The sequence below is a fragment of the Dendrobates tinctorius genome, unplaced genomic scaffold (genome assembly GCF_039654945.1).
Source record: "Dendrobates tinctorius isolate UK_male_01 unplaced genomic scaffold, ASM3965494v1 ptg000305l, whole genome shotgun sequence".
NCBI classification, from domain to species: Eukaryota; Metazoa; Chordata; class Amphibia; order Anura; family Dendrobatidae; genus Dendrobates; species Dendrobates tinctorius.
In genome coordinates, this window is record NW_027361972.1 from 640,680 (window position 1) to 654,145 (window position 13,466).

General features: G+C 48.7%; 1 protein-coding gene across 1 annotated transcript; it reads right to left on the minus strand.

Moving 5' to 3' along the window:
* Positions 1–772: 772 nt before the first annotated feature.
* On the minus strand, positions 773–11,937 carry LOC141073539 (oocyte zinc finger protein XlCOF29-like). Its single transcript, XM_073560807.1, has 3 exons — positions 10,690–11,937; positions 1,127–1,276; positions 773–997 (listed from the first exon to the last, which is right to left on the minus strand). The coding sequence occupies exons 1-3, from the start codon at positions 10,702–10,704 to the stop codon at positions 773–775; spliced, it is 390 nt and encodes a 129-aa protein (XP_073416908.1). The 5' UTR covers positions 10,705–11,937.
* Between the last annotated feature and the right edge of the window lie 1,529 nt (positions 11,938–13,466).

Here is a 13,466-nt window from a genome sequence, read left to right on the forward strand (position 1 = left end):
TTTGGGTGGAGGAGAATGTTGTGGTCAAGAGGCAAAATGGTGATCATGGTAATACGGCCGGACTACACCACCGATAAAGCAGCCACAGCCGGTGACTGAGAGGAATCTGTGACTTCTCTGCATTCAGTGGTTACTACTCACCCGGGTAGTCATATGTGGGAATCTCCTCTTTACACCACTCATCACCCCTCACATATGTCTCTGTAGTATTAATATGGGTCAGATCTTCACCCTGAAACAAATATTGTAAAAGTCACCGACAGATGGAGAAGTCCCATCTATGATCAGCTCTAATCCTGCCATCTCCACCGTTCTCATTACACAAGTATAAAACATATAATACTGGTGGATAAAACAAGACTGAGCACAAGACCTTCACAGCCGTCTACACATCATAGGGGAGATCTCCTGACACCTTCTCTCCATCTACCTGATGATCCTGAGGAGCACTGGGATCTTCTTGGTTACAGTCCTGTGGAAGAAGAGGACGGGGACATCTCTCTGGTGTTGTCCTCTTACTGGATAGATCTGGAGGAAACACATACAGGGACTGAATTCATTCTCTACATACAGATAATTATAGGCCATGTGTATTTAGTCCTGTCTATTACCTGGAGATGTGAGGGGCTGGGGAACCTCCATTATGACGTCCTTGTACAGATCTCTGTGTCCTTCTAAATACTCCCACTCCTCCATGGAGAAATAGACGGCGACATCCTGACACCTTATAGGAACCTGACACATACAATGATACAGTCATCCCCCGATCCCTTCATAGTGTTACTGTATAATGTCCCAGCATTCCCAGCAGTGTCACCTCTCCAGTCAGCAGCTCAATCATCTTGTAGATGAGTTCTAGGATCTTCTGGTCATTGATGTCCTCATGGATCAGGGGGTGAGGTGGAGGCCCCGTGATTGGGCTCAGGGGTCTTCCCCATCCCTCAGACACAGGGTCCTGACAGCGATCACTAGAGGTCTTCTTCACCACTGTGTAATCCTGGTTATGGAGAGACACATTAATAAATCTCACTACAGACATTTCCAGAGTCCTCACCTCTCCAGTTCTGTCCATCTGTTATTCCCATAGATAAGAATGATGTAATGTGACGTCATCAGAATCTCTCACCTCTCCAGTGAGATGGAAGAGGATCTCTAGGGTGAGGTGTAACATCCTCTCCGCCATCTTGTCTCTGTCCATATCCATCCTTGATGGGTAAATCAGGAAAATTCTCTTTTGTAGAAGATCTTCACTGAGAGGATCCGATATTGTAGAGACCTGAATGAGAAGAAGATGATCCGATGTAACATCATAAGAATCCTGTGTAATAATACAATTACTGGAGATAATAAGGGAAACATATGAGGAGATTTATTATCTTACAGGGTTTAGTTTTCTTTCCTGATATCTACTAATAAAACCTATTGTAACACCTCCTGGAGTGGACTCTCTGGGCCGTGATATCAACCCACCCTGGGTGAGCTGACCTAGTGAGTACCACCCCGTATACAGGGAGCGTCAGGGGTAGACCCAGGGGGATGAAGTACCACGACTGCTGGTACCAGGCGGCCAGCTCAAAGGAGGCACGAGAGACCGTGTCTAGCAGGGTGAATACAGGGGCACGCTGGGTACAGGAGGGCGCAGAGCACATACTCGGAAGCACGCAGGGTACAAGAGAGTGCAGAGCGCATACTCGGAAGCAAGCCGGGTACACGCAGGGACCTGAGTACAAAGGGCAACCATGTAGGAACCTAGCTGGCCTAGCAGGGAAGCAAAGTGATAATCAGGCGCCTCCCCTAGTAGGAAGCAGCCTGATATACTAGTGGCTACTGCAGGTCAGCAAAGCATTTGACAAAGTCTCTCATACAATCCTTATTGAAAAAATGACTAAGTATGGAATGGACAAGGCAACTGTTAGGTGGATTCATAACTGGCTTAGTGATCGGGCCCAAAGAGTGGTCGTAAATGGCTGCACATCCAGTTGGAAGAATGTCTCAAGTGGGGTACCACAGGGCTCTGTCCTGGGCCCTGTATTGTTCAACATCTTTATCAACGATGTAGATGAAGGAATTGAGGGTAAACTGATTAAATTTGCTGATGACACAAAGCTAGGAGGGATAGCTAATACTAGAGAAGAGAGAGAGAGGATTCAAAAAGATATAAACTGGAGAAGTGGACAGCAACTAACAGAATGGTTTTTAACAGGGAAAAATGCAAAGTACTACATCTGGGCAATAAAAATGAAAAAAGCATATACAGAATGGGAGGAATAGGCCTAAGCAACAGCACATGTGAAAAAGACTTGGGTATACTAATAGATCACAGACTGAATAGGAGTCAACAGTGTGATGCAGCAGCAAAAAAGGCAAATGCAATTCTAGGATGTATTAACAGAAGCATACAGTCTAGATCACGTGAAGTCATTATTTCCCTCTACTCCTCTTTGGTCAGACCTCATCTGGAATATTGTGTCCAGTTTTGGGCACCACATTTTAAAAAAGACATCAACAAACTGGAGCAAGTTCAGAAAAGAGCGACCAGAATGGTGACCGGTCTGCAAACCCTGTCTTATGAGGAAAGGTTGCAGGATTTGGGAATGTTTAGTTTGCAAAAGAGAAGACTGAGAGGAGACTTAATAGCGGTCTACAAATATCTAAAGGGCTGTCACATTGTAGAAGGATCAACTTTATTCTCATTTGCACAAGGAAAGACTAGAAGCAATGGGATGAAACTGAATGGGAGGAGACACAGATTAGATATTAGAAAAAACTTTTTGACAGAGTGATCAATGAATGGAACAAGCTGCCACGAGAAGTGGTGAGTTCTCCTTCAATGGAAGTCTTCAAACAGAGGCTGGACAGACATCTGACTGGGATGATTTAGCGAATCCTGCTTTGAGCAGGGGGTTGGACCAGATGGCCCAGGAGGTCCCTTCCAACTCTGCGATTCTATGATTCTAAGACTTCCGGGTCAAGAGCTTCATTTAGAATAAGAGGCCAGAGACAAGCGCGGCCACGGCCTAAGCAGAGGACGGAGCGCACATGAGTCACCGGATCCAGAGACCGACCGTGAAACCAGAAGCGAGGACACCGAGTGGCACGCCCCTCGTCCAGAGACCTGCCAGGATGCCGAAGTGAGGTGAGTAAGTCGAGGCGGCGCAGCCCGGGGTGTAACACCTATATATTTAGCCCACAGACAACAAGCAGTTTCCTCCTCGGAGTCGGCAGCTGAACACGTTCCTCATAGACTCATCTTCCATAACGCTAATTCTCGTCTCATTACCGACACTGGAATCGGCATTAGCAATACTGCAGGAGATATTCATTACACGCGACATGAGAAATAACTCCTTCATGATGAGGAGGACATCTTCATCTTCTACTGCGGCTCTAGAGACAGATTTGGCCAGAGTCGGTCACTGACTCCATCCCCACCGGCCGTCTATATGAAGGTTTCCCGTCTTCCCCGCACTGGAATCTTCTCTCACGTTAGATCTCAGCTCTGAGTCACACACAGAAGTTTGAGGCTTTTAGAAAAGATTTTTAGTTTCCACAATCACAACGGACAGAAATGATCTGAACGCAAAGTCTCCATGTACAGTGATTTATGGGGATTATTTCTGGCCTTAGGCTTTCCTAATTAGCAAACGATATAATTCCTTATGAAAACATATTATATACACACAGAGGTTGTCCCTAGAAGTTCCATAGGATTTGGGAAAGGTAGTGTAACTCACCCTTGTCACACTTGGCTCTTAATGCCATGGTCTCCTCCATCTTGCGATACAATCCCTGATGTATATCCCTTCCAGAGTATGAAAGTGGTGATATGTGTGGACTTCAGAATATGTGTTAATTATAACCTGACCTGGTACAAGCTCAAAACTCTGATCTTTTTTTGTCCTCTCTCTGTACATGAAGCCAGGATGGAGACACATGGGGGGCAGGATGGCTACACATGGGGGGGCCAGGATGGATATACATGGAGGGGCCAGGATGGATACACATGGAGGGGCCAGGATGGATACACATGGAGGGGCCAGGATGGAGACACATGGGGAGGCCAGGATGGAGACACATGGGGGGGCCAGGATGGAGACACATGGGGGGGCCAGGATGGATACACATGGGGGGGCCAGGATGGATACACATGGAGGGGCCAGGAAGGATACACATGGAGGGGCCAGGAAGGATACACATGGAGGGGCCAGGAAGGATACACATGGAGGGGCCAGGAAGGATACACATGGAGGGGCCAGGATGGAGACACATGGAGGGGCCAGGATGGAGACACATGGAGGGGCCAGGATGGAGACACATGGAGGGGCCAGGATGGAGACACATAGGGGGCCAGGATGGATACACATGAGGGGGCCGGGATGGATACACAGGGGGGGCCAGGATGGATACACACGTGGGGTCAGGATGGATACACACGTGGGGCCAGGAAGGATGCACATGGGGGGGTCAGGATGGATACACACGTGGGGCCAGGATGGATACATATGGAGTGCCAGGATGGATACACACGTGGGGCCAGGATGGATACATATGGAGTGCCAGGATGGATACACATGGGAGGCCACGATGGATATACATGGGGGGCCACGATGGATACACATGGGGCCAGGATGGATACACATGGGGCCAGGATGGATACACATGGTGGTCAGGCTGGATACATATGGGGGCCAGGATGGAGACACATGGGGGGCAGGATGGCTACACATGGGGGAGCCAGGATGGATACACATGAGGGCCAGGATGGATACACATGGTGGTCAGGCTGGATATATATGGGGGCCAGAATGACGACACATGGGGGGGGCCAGGATGGATACAAATGGGGGTCATGCTGGATACATATGGGGGCCAGGATGGAGACACATGGGGGACCAGGATGGAGACACATGGGGGGTCAGGATGTTTAATCATGGGGGGCCAAGATGGATACACATGGTGGTCAGGCTGGATACATATGGGGGCCAGGATGGATACATATGGGGGCCAGGATGGAGACACATGGGGGACCAGGATGGAGACACATGGGGGACCAGGATGGAGACACAGGGGGGACCAGGATGGAGACACAGGGGGGACTAGGATGGAGACACAGGGGGGACCAGGATGGAGACACATGGGGGGCCAAGATGGGTACACATGTGGGGCCAGGATGGATACACATGAGGGCCAGGATGGATACACATGGTGGTCAGGCTGGATACATATGGGGGCCAGAATGGCGACACATGGGGGGGCCAGGATGGATACAAATGGGGGTCATGCTGGATACATATGGGGGCCAGGATGGAGACACATGGGGGACCAGGATGGAGACACATGGGGGACCAGGATGGAGACACATGGGGGACCAGGATGGAGACACATGGGGTACCAGGATGGCCACACATGGGGGGGCAGGATGGATACATGTGGCGCCCCTGAGGGTTCAGTCGCCACAGAGGTACAGCACCTCCTCCTGAGGTGTGGTACCCCACTATCCAGGTAAGGTGGAGACACTTGACCACACTCCAACACCTACACCCCACACCACAAAGTAGTGTAGCAAAGCACCTTCGGCGGCTCCCTGCTTGGAGTGTAGCATAGCACCCCTTGGTGGTTCCCTGCTTGGAACACGAAACGTGATGGGAGGTGTGTGGAGTTTAGTTCACATAAAAGAGAGCGGGGAGAGTTGATTCAGTCGTTTAGTCTTTCATTCTGTCAGTGAGTGAGGATGTAGAAGGACAGAGTGTGAGACAGAGAAGATCCCTGGGAGAAGGATGGAAGAAGGAAGTGCTGCAGCAGGCCACAGTGATCTGGGTCTGCTGGCACAGGAAAGAGACAGAGAAAGGAAGCTTGATTCTCCATTGGGAAGAAGGATTAGCATGGAACGTGAGGAGAATAAGAGAGCAAGGACCAGGGTTAGAGGCGAACCCTTTTCAAGTTCTAGGCGCAAGGCCGGGGGCCGGTCCCCGAGGTTGTACGGATACTAATGGTCCTGCAGCAGACACCGGAGGAATAGAAGTAGTGACCACTTTATTCCCACTCAAGACTTGGGGGCACAACAGCAACATATTAGTGATCCGGGACTTAGTAGCAAGGCGTCCCCGAAGCAGGCTACAGCTGTCTGCCGTACAAGTAGAGTTCATAGGAACATCTGACAGGAGGAACTCCAGTGTAACTCAGTACTAGGAGTACCTCACTCAAAGGCGCTATGTGATATACAATGTCGGAAAAATATGTTTTCTGTTGTGCTAGAATTCCTCTATTCTATGACATTGTAAACTGTCAGTAGTACACTATCCCTCCCCCCCCAAGTGTTATTAACCCACCAACTTCCTCTGGAGAGGCAGGAATGTTAATTAACTAGCCTGCCTGTTACAACCATTTGGCCCCCCCGCCTGCTCAGCTGAAAGAAAAAAAGTGAGGGAAAAGTCATCCCTTTGTCTAAGACATGTAAAGAAGTAAACCTTTAAGAGATTGCCCTGTGAAAAACCATATACCCTAGAGATATAATAAACATATTTTTGTGATCAGAGCGGTCCCAGCTTCGCTGCCATGGTTTTTACGAAGCCCTCGGACCTGAGATATGGTTTGCTCCCAAATGGACGGTCATATCTCATAGATGTTTGATGTTTTCTTGATGGGCTCATTACGCTAGGAAACATGATACCACTGATGAGTCCATACCAGAGTCCACCATAAAGTTATGGTTATTCTAAAGTTTGTAGCCAGATCCTAACTCGAAGAGAGAGAGGTGGGACTACCCAGAATACCTCTTTCTGTGATGTCACATCGCAGAGTCTATAAGGCATTCCCTTGGCAAAACCAGTTGAGAGCAGCTGCAGAGTGCGTGCCGACAAGAACTCCAGATGAGCGGAGATGTGTGGCTCCGCCTTCTTTCTCCAGCCATGACTTGCCTGAACACCAACTAACCACATGTGAGTGTACTTTCTTCTTTCATCCACTTTGTTTTATACTTGTCTATTGTACATATTTTGTGTCTCAATTTTATAGCAACTTTTATCTGTAATCACGGCCCTACCTGTTCGGAGAATAAATGATTTAATATTTAGTTCTGTCTCCATGCTCTAAGAATCGAACTATACACCTTTGTTAGATAATCGCTACTAATTTGTCGGGTTGGCTTCGAACCCCTCCCTTGAGCCTATAACGCAAGCGGAGAAACCAGAAGCTGGTGGCAGCGCAGCGCGTTGTGTACGGTGATTGCGGCTTGCTGGCAGTCTAGAAGGGTCTTATATTGCTGAATGAGGGGCTGCGGCCACAGCATTGATAATTCCCTTACTGCAGAAGCCTAATTGCCGGTTCACAACAGGCAGCCCGTCCGGTGACTAATTATCCTAGGTGCAGTTCCCTGACTGACCTGAGGGTAAGGGGGCGCCGGAGAGCTGCGAGTTCCAAAGTGGAACTGAGAAAGTGGGATGTACATAAATCCCTGCAGTACTTAGAAGATTAATAGCAGTGGTGGGGCACCCAAAATACCCCATGCATCAAATTGTAGAGCGAGATGCGCCTGTGATAGCCGTGTGTCACGTCCCTCCGTCCGCTGATACACCTGTGTCAGTGGTGGGATTGTGACATAGTGGTGACACAGGGTCCACTGTCAGTTGCGTTTTGGTGGCAGCGGGACCCCTGTTAGTCGCCGTATTGGGCGAACAGCAGTGGCCTGTTCGTCACATATTGGTGGCAGCGGTGGGATAACAACCCCCCGGTCATCACATATTGGTGGCAGCGGTGGGATAACAACCCCCCGGTCATCACATATTTGGTGGCAGAGCGGTGGGATAATCCTAGAGCATTAGTGATTTGGTTTGAGCAATCATTCCTCTCACTAAAAACCTGCACGGTTCCTGCGGGAATCCTGCATCATAGGTTTTAGAGAACAGACTCAGTGGTTATTATTCCTGAGACATTTTTTGTGTACGTGCGAGTATCCCCTCCCATTTCTCCGTTTTTTTTTCTATCTTTTATTTGGCAACCATGGCTACGCAGGGAGAATCTTATTATAAGCAGCTCAATAAGGACACCCTGTGGTCCCTGTGCACGTCAAAGCAGATTGACATCGCCGACAAGACCAAAGCCCAGTTGGTCACGGCTCTAGTGCAATGGGATGAGAGCCAGGGCGCAGGAGGAGTGCCAGTGCCGATGGTGCAGCCGCAGGGGTCCAGATGTTGCAGACCGCCAGCCGGGAAGTCCTGGATCCCTATCTGCAATTGGCCCTACAGCAACTCCCTGCCGAAGACCATGTGGGACGTCTGCAGCTGATTCAGCAAGCTCAGGAGAGAGCTGAGCGCCAAAGAGAAGTTGAGAGAGCCCATGAACTGCAGATGCTCCAGCGGGGGTGGAATGCCCCCACAGCTCGAAGCAGTGAGCCCAGCAGCATCCAGATTCCTAAACCCCGGCCAGAGCATTTTCCCGTGATAGAAAAGGATGGGGACTTGGACACGTTTCTGCGAGCCTTTGAGAAAGCCTGCAGACAGTACCGACTGCCCGAAGGCCAATGGGCCAAGTACTTGACCCCAGGGCTAAAAGGCAAAGCCCTGGAGGCGTTTGCTTCTCTTCCGCAAGCGCATGATGATGCCTATGACGCCATAAAGCAGGCGCTGATCGCCAAATACCGGCTGACACCTGAGATATACCGAAAGAAGTTCCGGCACCTCCGACGTGGCCCACACGATAGCTACAGTGATGTGGTGCAAGGACTCAGGACCCACTTTGACCAGTGGATCCATGGACTGTCCGTTGAATCCTTTGAGCAGCTATGGGACCTGATGATCAAAGACCAGTTCCTGCATCTCTGCCCAGCTGAGGTCCGACAGTTCATCCTGGACCGCGAACCACCGAATGCGACTCAGATCGCCGACAACTACGAGGCCAACCGGAGGCCAGAGACGCGGAGGCCAGTCACCACCAGCTGGAAAGGGGGTAAGCCTGCAACCGACCCCAGTGCCCCAGCTAGCCGTCTCTCGGGAGGCCCTGTCCCTGTTGCCAACAGCAGGCCGGCTACTGACAGTCGCCTGTGTTTCACCTGCAATCGGACTGGTAACTTCCGTCACGCCTGTCCGGAAAAGCCGAAGAGTTCCCCAGCCAAGGCCTCTGGGCCCAACGCCTCTGTTCTTTTGGTGGGAGGGCTGACGACAACGTTCAACCTGTTCAGGTGGGGGCCCGTCTTGCTACAGGCCTCAAGGACACCGGGGCTGAACGAACCCTCATCCGTCCTGGACTGGCTGCCCCTGAAGAGTTTGTTGAGGGGAAAACCCTGACTGTCACTGGCATTGGAGGCACCCGTTGTCCCTTGCCAGTGGCACGAGTTTTTCTTGACTGGGGTGCCGGGAGCGGGTTGAGGGAGGTGGGAGTGTCTGAAAATTTGCCCACTGATGTTTTATTGGGGACTGACTTGGGGCAGATGGTTGCATACTACGTCCCTGACACCCCTCCCCAAACTGACAATAAGGGTAACGTTAACCCTGATGATGGTGATGATGATGGGAAACTGAATGTGTTACCTGCTAATGCCTTGATGAGTAATGATGCAGACTCCAGTGCCATACATATGACAGCACTCCCTCCTCCCCAGGCACACTTCAGTCCTATACGTATAACAGCGCTCCCTCCTCCCCAGGCAGACTCCAGTCCTGTACGTATAACAGCACTCCCTCCTCCTCAGGCAGACTCCAGACCCGTACATATAACAGCACTCCCTCCTCCCCAGGCAGACTCCAGTCCCATCCATATAACAGCAATCCCTCCTCCCCAGGCAGACTCCAGTCCCATACATATAACAGCGCTCCCTCCTCCTCAGGCAGACTCCAGTCCATACATATAACAGCACTCCCTCCTCCTCAGGCAGACTCCAGTCCCCTACATATAACAGCGCTCCCTCCTCCCCAGACAGACTCCAGTCCTGTACATATAACAGCGCTCCCTCCTCCCCAGGCAGAGTCCAGTCCCATACATATAACAGCACTCCCTCCTCTCCAGGCAGACTCCAGTCCATACATATAACAGCGCTCCCTCCTCCCCAGGCAGACTCCAGTCCATACATATAACAGCGCTCACTCCTCCCCAAGCAGACTCCAGTCCCATACATATAACAGCACTCCCTCCTCCCCAGGCAGACTCCAGTCCCATACATATAACAGCGCTCCCTCCTCCCCAGGCAGACTCCAGTCCCATACATATAACAGCGCTCCCTCCTCCCCAGGCAGACTCCAGTCCCATACATATAACATCAATCCCTCCTCCCCAGGCAGACTCCAGTCCCATACATATAACAGCGCTCCCTCCTCCTCAGGCAGACTCCAGTCCCGTACATATAACAGCACTCCCTCCTCCCCAGGCAGACTCCAGTCCCATACATATAACAGAACTCCCTCCTCCTCAGGCAGACTCCAGTCCCATACATATAACAGCACTCCCTCCTCCCCAGGTGTCTTACCGAGTCAATATGATGGACTTATGGTCCTTACATACGTAGCGCTCACTAATATACTAATTAGGCAAGAGACAAGAAGTCTGTGCTCAGTAAAACAATAGTATTTTATTCTATTAAAATCAGAGATATTAATGAAGTAACATATAAATTTGCACATGAATTTTAGCAGCACTAGTCTAACATTACATGATCAATACATCATCTGTTCATAGAGAAAGTAAGCATCAATATATTACCGGATATTGTAGCATCACTCCTCTATCGGGGGACTCGATTGGCGAGGAGGAAATATCCCGTAAAACTCCATCACAGAAGATATGCGTCCATAAGTCTCCTGGAACGTCCCTACTCGCAAGTGGAAATTCCCTCGGTTATATACAAACTGTTCCTAGACATGAATCCAGTCCTGCGCACTACAACTTCTACAAGTAATGTTTACACAAGCTGTACAGCTGCGCAGTGAACATTCCAACTCGTGCTCTGCTCGTGTTACGCAAGCGCTGTATGGTTGTTTTCACATTCCTTCTGCATGTTGTAATCATGTACTCAGAGAGGTCATTCAGCGGTCAAATCCCCAGTCTCTGGTAATGTTGTACTGAATACTTTTGAAAAGGAATATTAAGACCTGTGATCACGTACCTACCATCTGGATACATTTTCTAATATCAATCATACATAGAATCATAGAATCGTAGAGTTGGAAGGGACCTCCTGGGCCATCTGGTCCAACCCCCTGCTCAAAGCAGGATTCGCTAAATCATCCCAGTTAGATGTCTGTCCAGCCTCTGTTTGAAGACTTCCATTGAAGGAGAACTCACCACTTCTTGTGGCAGCCTGTTCCACTCATTGATCACTCTAACTGTCAAAAAGATTTTTCTAAAATCTAATCTGTGTCTCCTCCCATTCAGCTTCATCCCATTGCTTCTAGTCTTTCCTTGTGCAAATGAGAATAAAGTTGATCCTTCTACAATGTGACAGCCCTTTAGATATTTGTAGACAGCTATTAAGTCTCCTCTCAGTCTTCTCTCTTGCAAACTAAACATTCCCAAATCCTGCAACCTTTCCTCATAAGACAGGGTTTGCAGACCGGTCACCATTCTGGTCGCTCTTTTCTGAACTTGCTCCAGTTTGTTGATGTCTTTTTTAAAATGTGGTGCCCAAAATTGGACACAATATTCCAGATGAGGTCTGACCAAAGAGGAGTAGAGGGAAATAATTACTTCACGTGATCTAGACTGTATGCTTCTGTTAATACATCCTTGAATTGCATTTTCCTTTTTTGCTGCTGCATCACACTGTTGACTTATATTCAGTCTGTGATCTATTAGTATACCCAAGTCTTTTTCACATGTGCTGTTACTTAGCCCTATTCATCCCATTCTATATATGCTTTTTTCATTTTTATTGCCCAGATGTAGTACTTTGCATTTCTCCCTGTTAAAAACCATTCTGTTAGTTGCTGCCCACTTCTCCAGTTTATTTAAATCTTTTTGAATCCTCTCTCTCTCTTCTCTAGTATTAGCTATCCCTCCTAGCTTTGTGTCATCAGCAAATTTAATCAGTTTACCCTCAATTCCTTCATCTAAATCGTTGATAAAGATGTTGAACAATACAGGGCCCAGGACAGAGCCCTGTGGTACCCCACTTGAGACATTCTTCCAACTGGATGTGCAGCCATTTACGACCACTCTTTGGGTCCGATCACTAAGCCAGTTATGAATCCACCTAACAGTTGCCTTGTCCATTCCATACTTAGTCATTTTTTCAATAAGGATTGTATGAGAGACTTTGTCAAATGCTTTGCTGAAGTCAAGATATACTATATCTACAGCATTTCCTTGATCCACCCAATCAGTAATACCGTCATAGAAGGAAATTAAATTAGTCTGACATGACTTATTAGTTACAAACCCATGCTGACTCTGTTTAATCACTTCATTCTTATCCAGGTATTGACATACATGTTGTTTAATAATTTGTTCAAAGATCTTTCCTGGTATAGAAGTCAGACTCACCGGCCTATAGTTGCCTGGGTCCACCTTCTTCCCCTTTTTGAAGATAGGAACAACATTTGCTCTTCTCCAGTCTTCTGGCACTTCTCCTGTTCTCCAAGAATTTTCAAAGATTATGGAGAGGGGTTCAAAAATTTCTTCTGCTATCTCCTTCAGTACTCTGGGGTGTAATTCATCTGGACCTGGAGACTTGAATTCATTTAGGTTAGCTAAGTGTTTCCTCACTATCTTTCTGTTTATAGATATCCTGGATTCTTCTATTCCCTTAATAGGGCAGTGAATAACAGTTGATGTTACATTTCCTTTCTGAGAGAAAACAGATGCAAAATAGGAATTTAAAAGTTCAGCCTTCTCAACATCCTGTCTTAACATTTCATCATTTTCATCCTGTAAAAATCCTATAGCATCTTTGACTTTTCATTTACTTTTGACATATCCCCAAAATCCTTTATTATTGCTTTTGACATCTCTTGCAAGCCTCAATTCATTTTCAGCTTTAGCTGAATCACATAAGTATCACATATCACATAAGTATCACACCAGGCAGACTCCAGTCCATACATATAACAGCACTCCCTCCTCCCCAGGCAGACTCCAGTCCCCTACATATAACAGCGCTCCCTCCTTCCCAGGCAGACTCCAGTCCATACATATAACAGCGCTCCCTCCTCCCCAGGCAGACTCCAGTCCATACATATAACAGAACTCCCTCCTTCCCAGGCAGACTCCAGTACCATACATATAACAGCACTCCCTCCTCCCCAGGCAGACTCCAGTCCCATACATATAACAGCACTCCCTCCTCCCCAGGCAGACTCCAGTCCATAAATATAACAGCGCTCCCTCCTCCCCAGGCAGACTCCAGTCCCCTACATATAACAGCACTCCCTCCTTCCCAGGCAGACTCCAGTCCATACATATAACAGAACTCCCTCCTCCCCAGGCAGACTCCAGTCCCATACATATAACAGCGCTCCCTCCTCCCCAGGCAGACTCCAGTC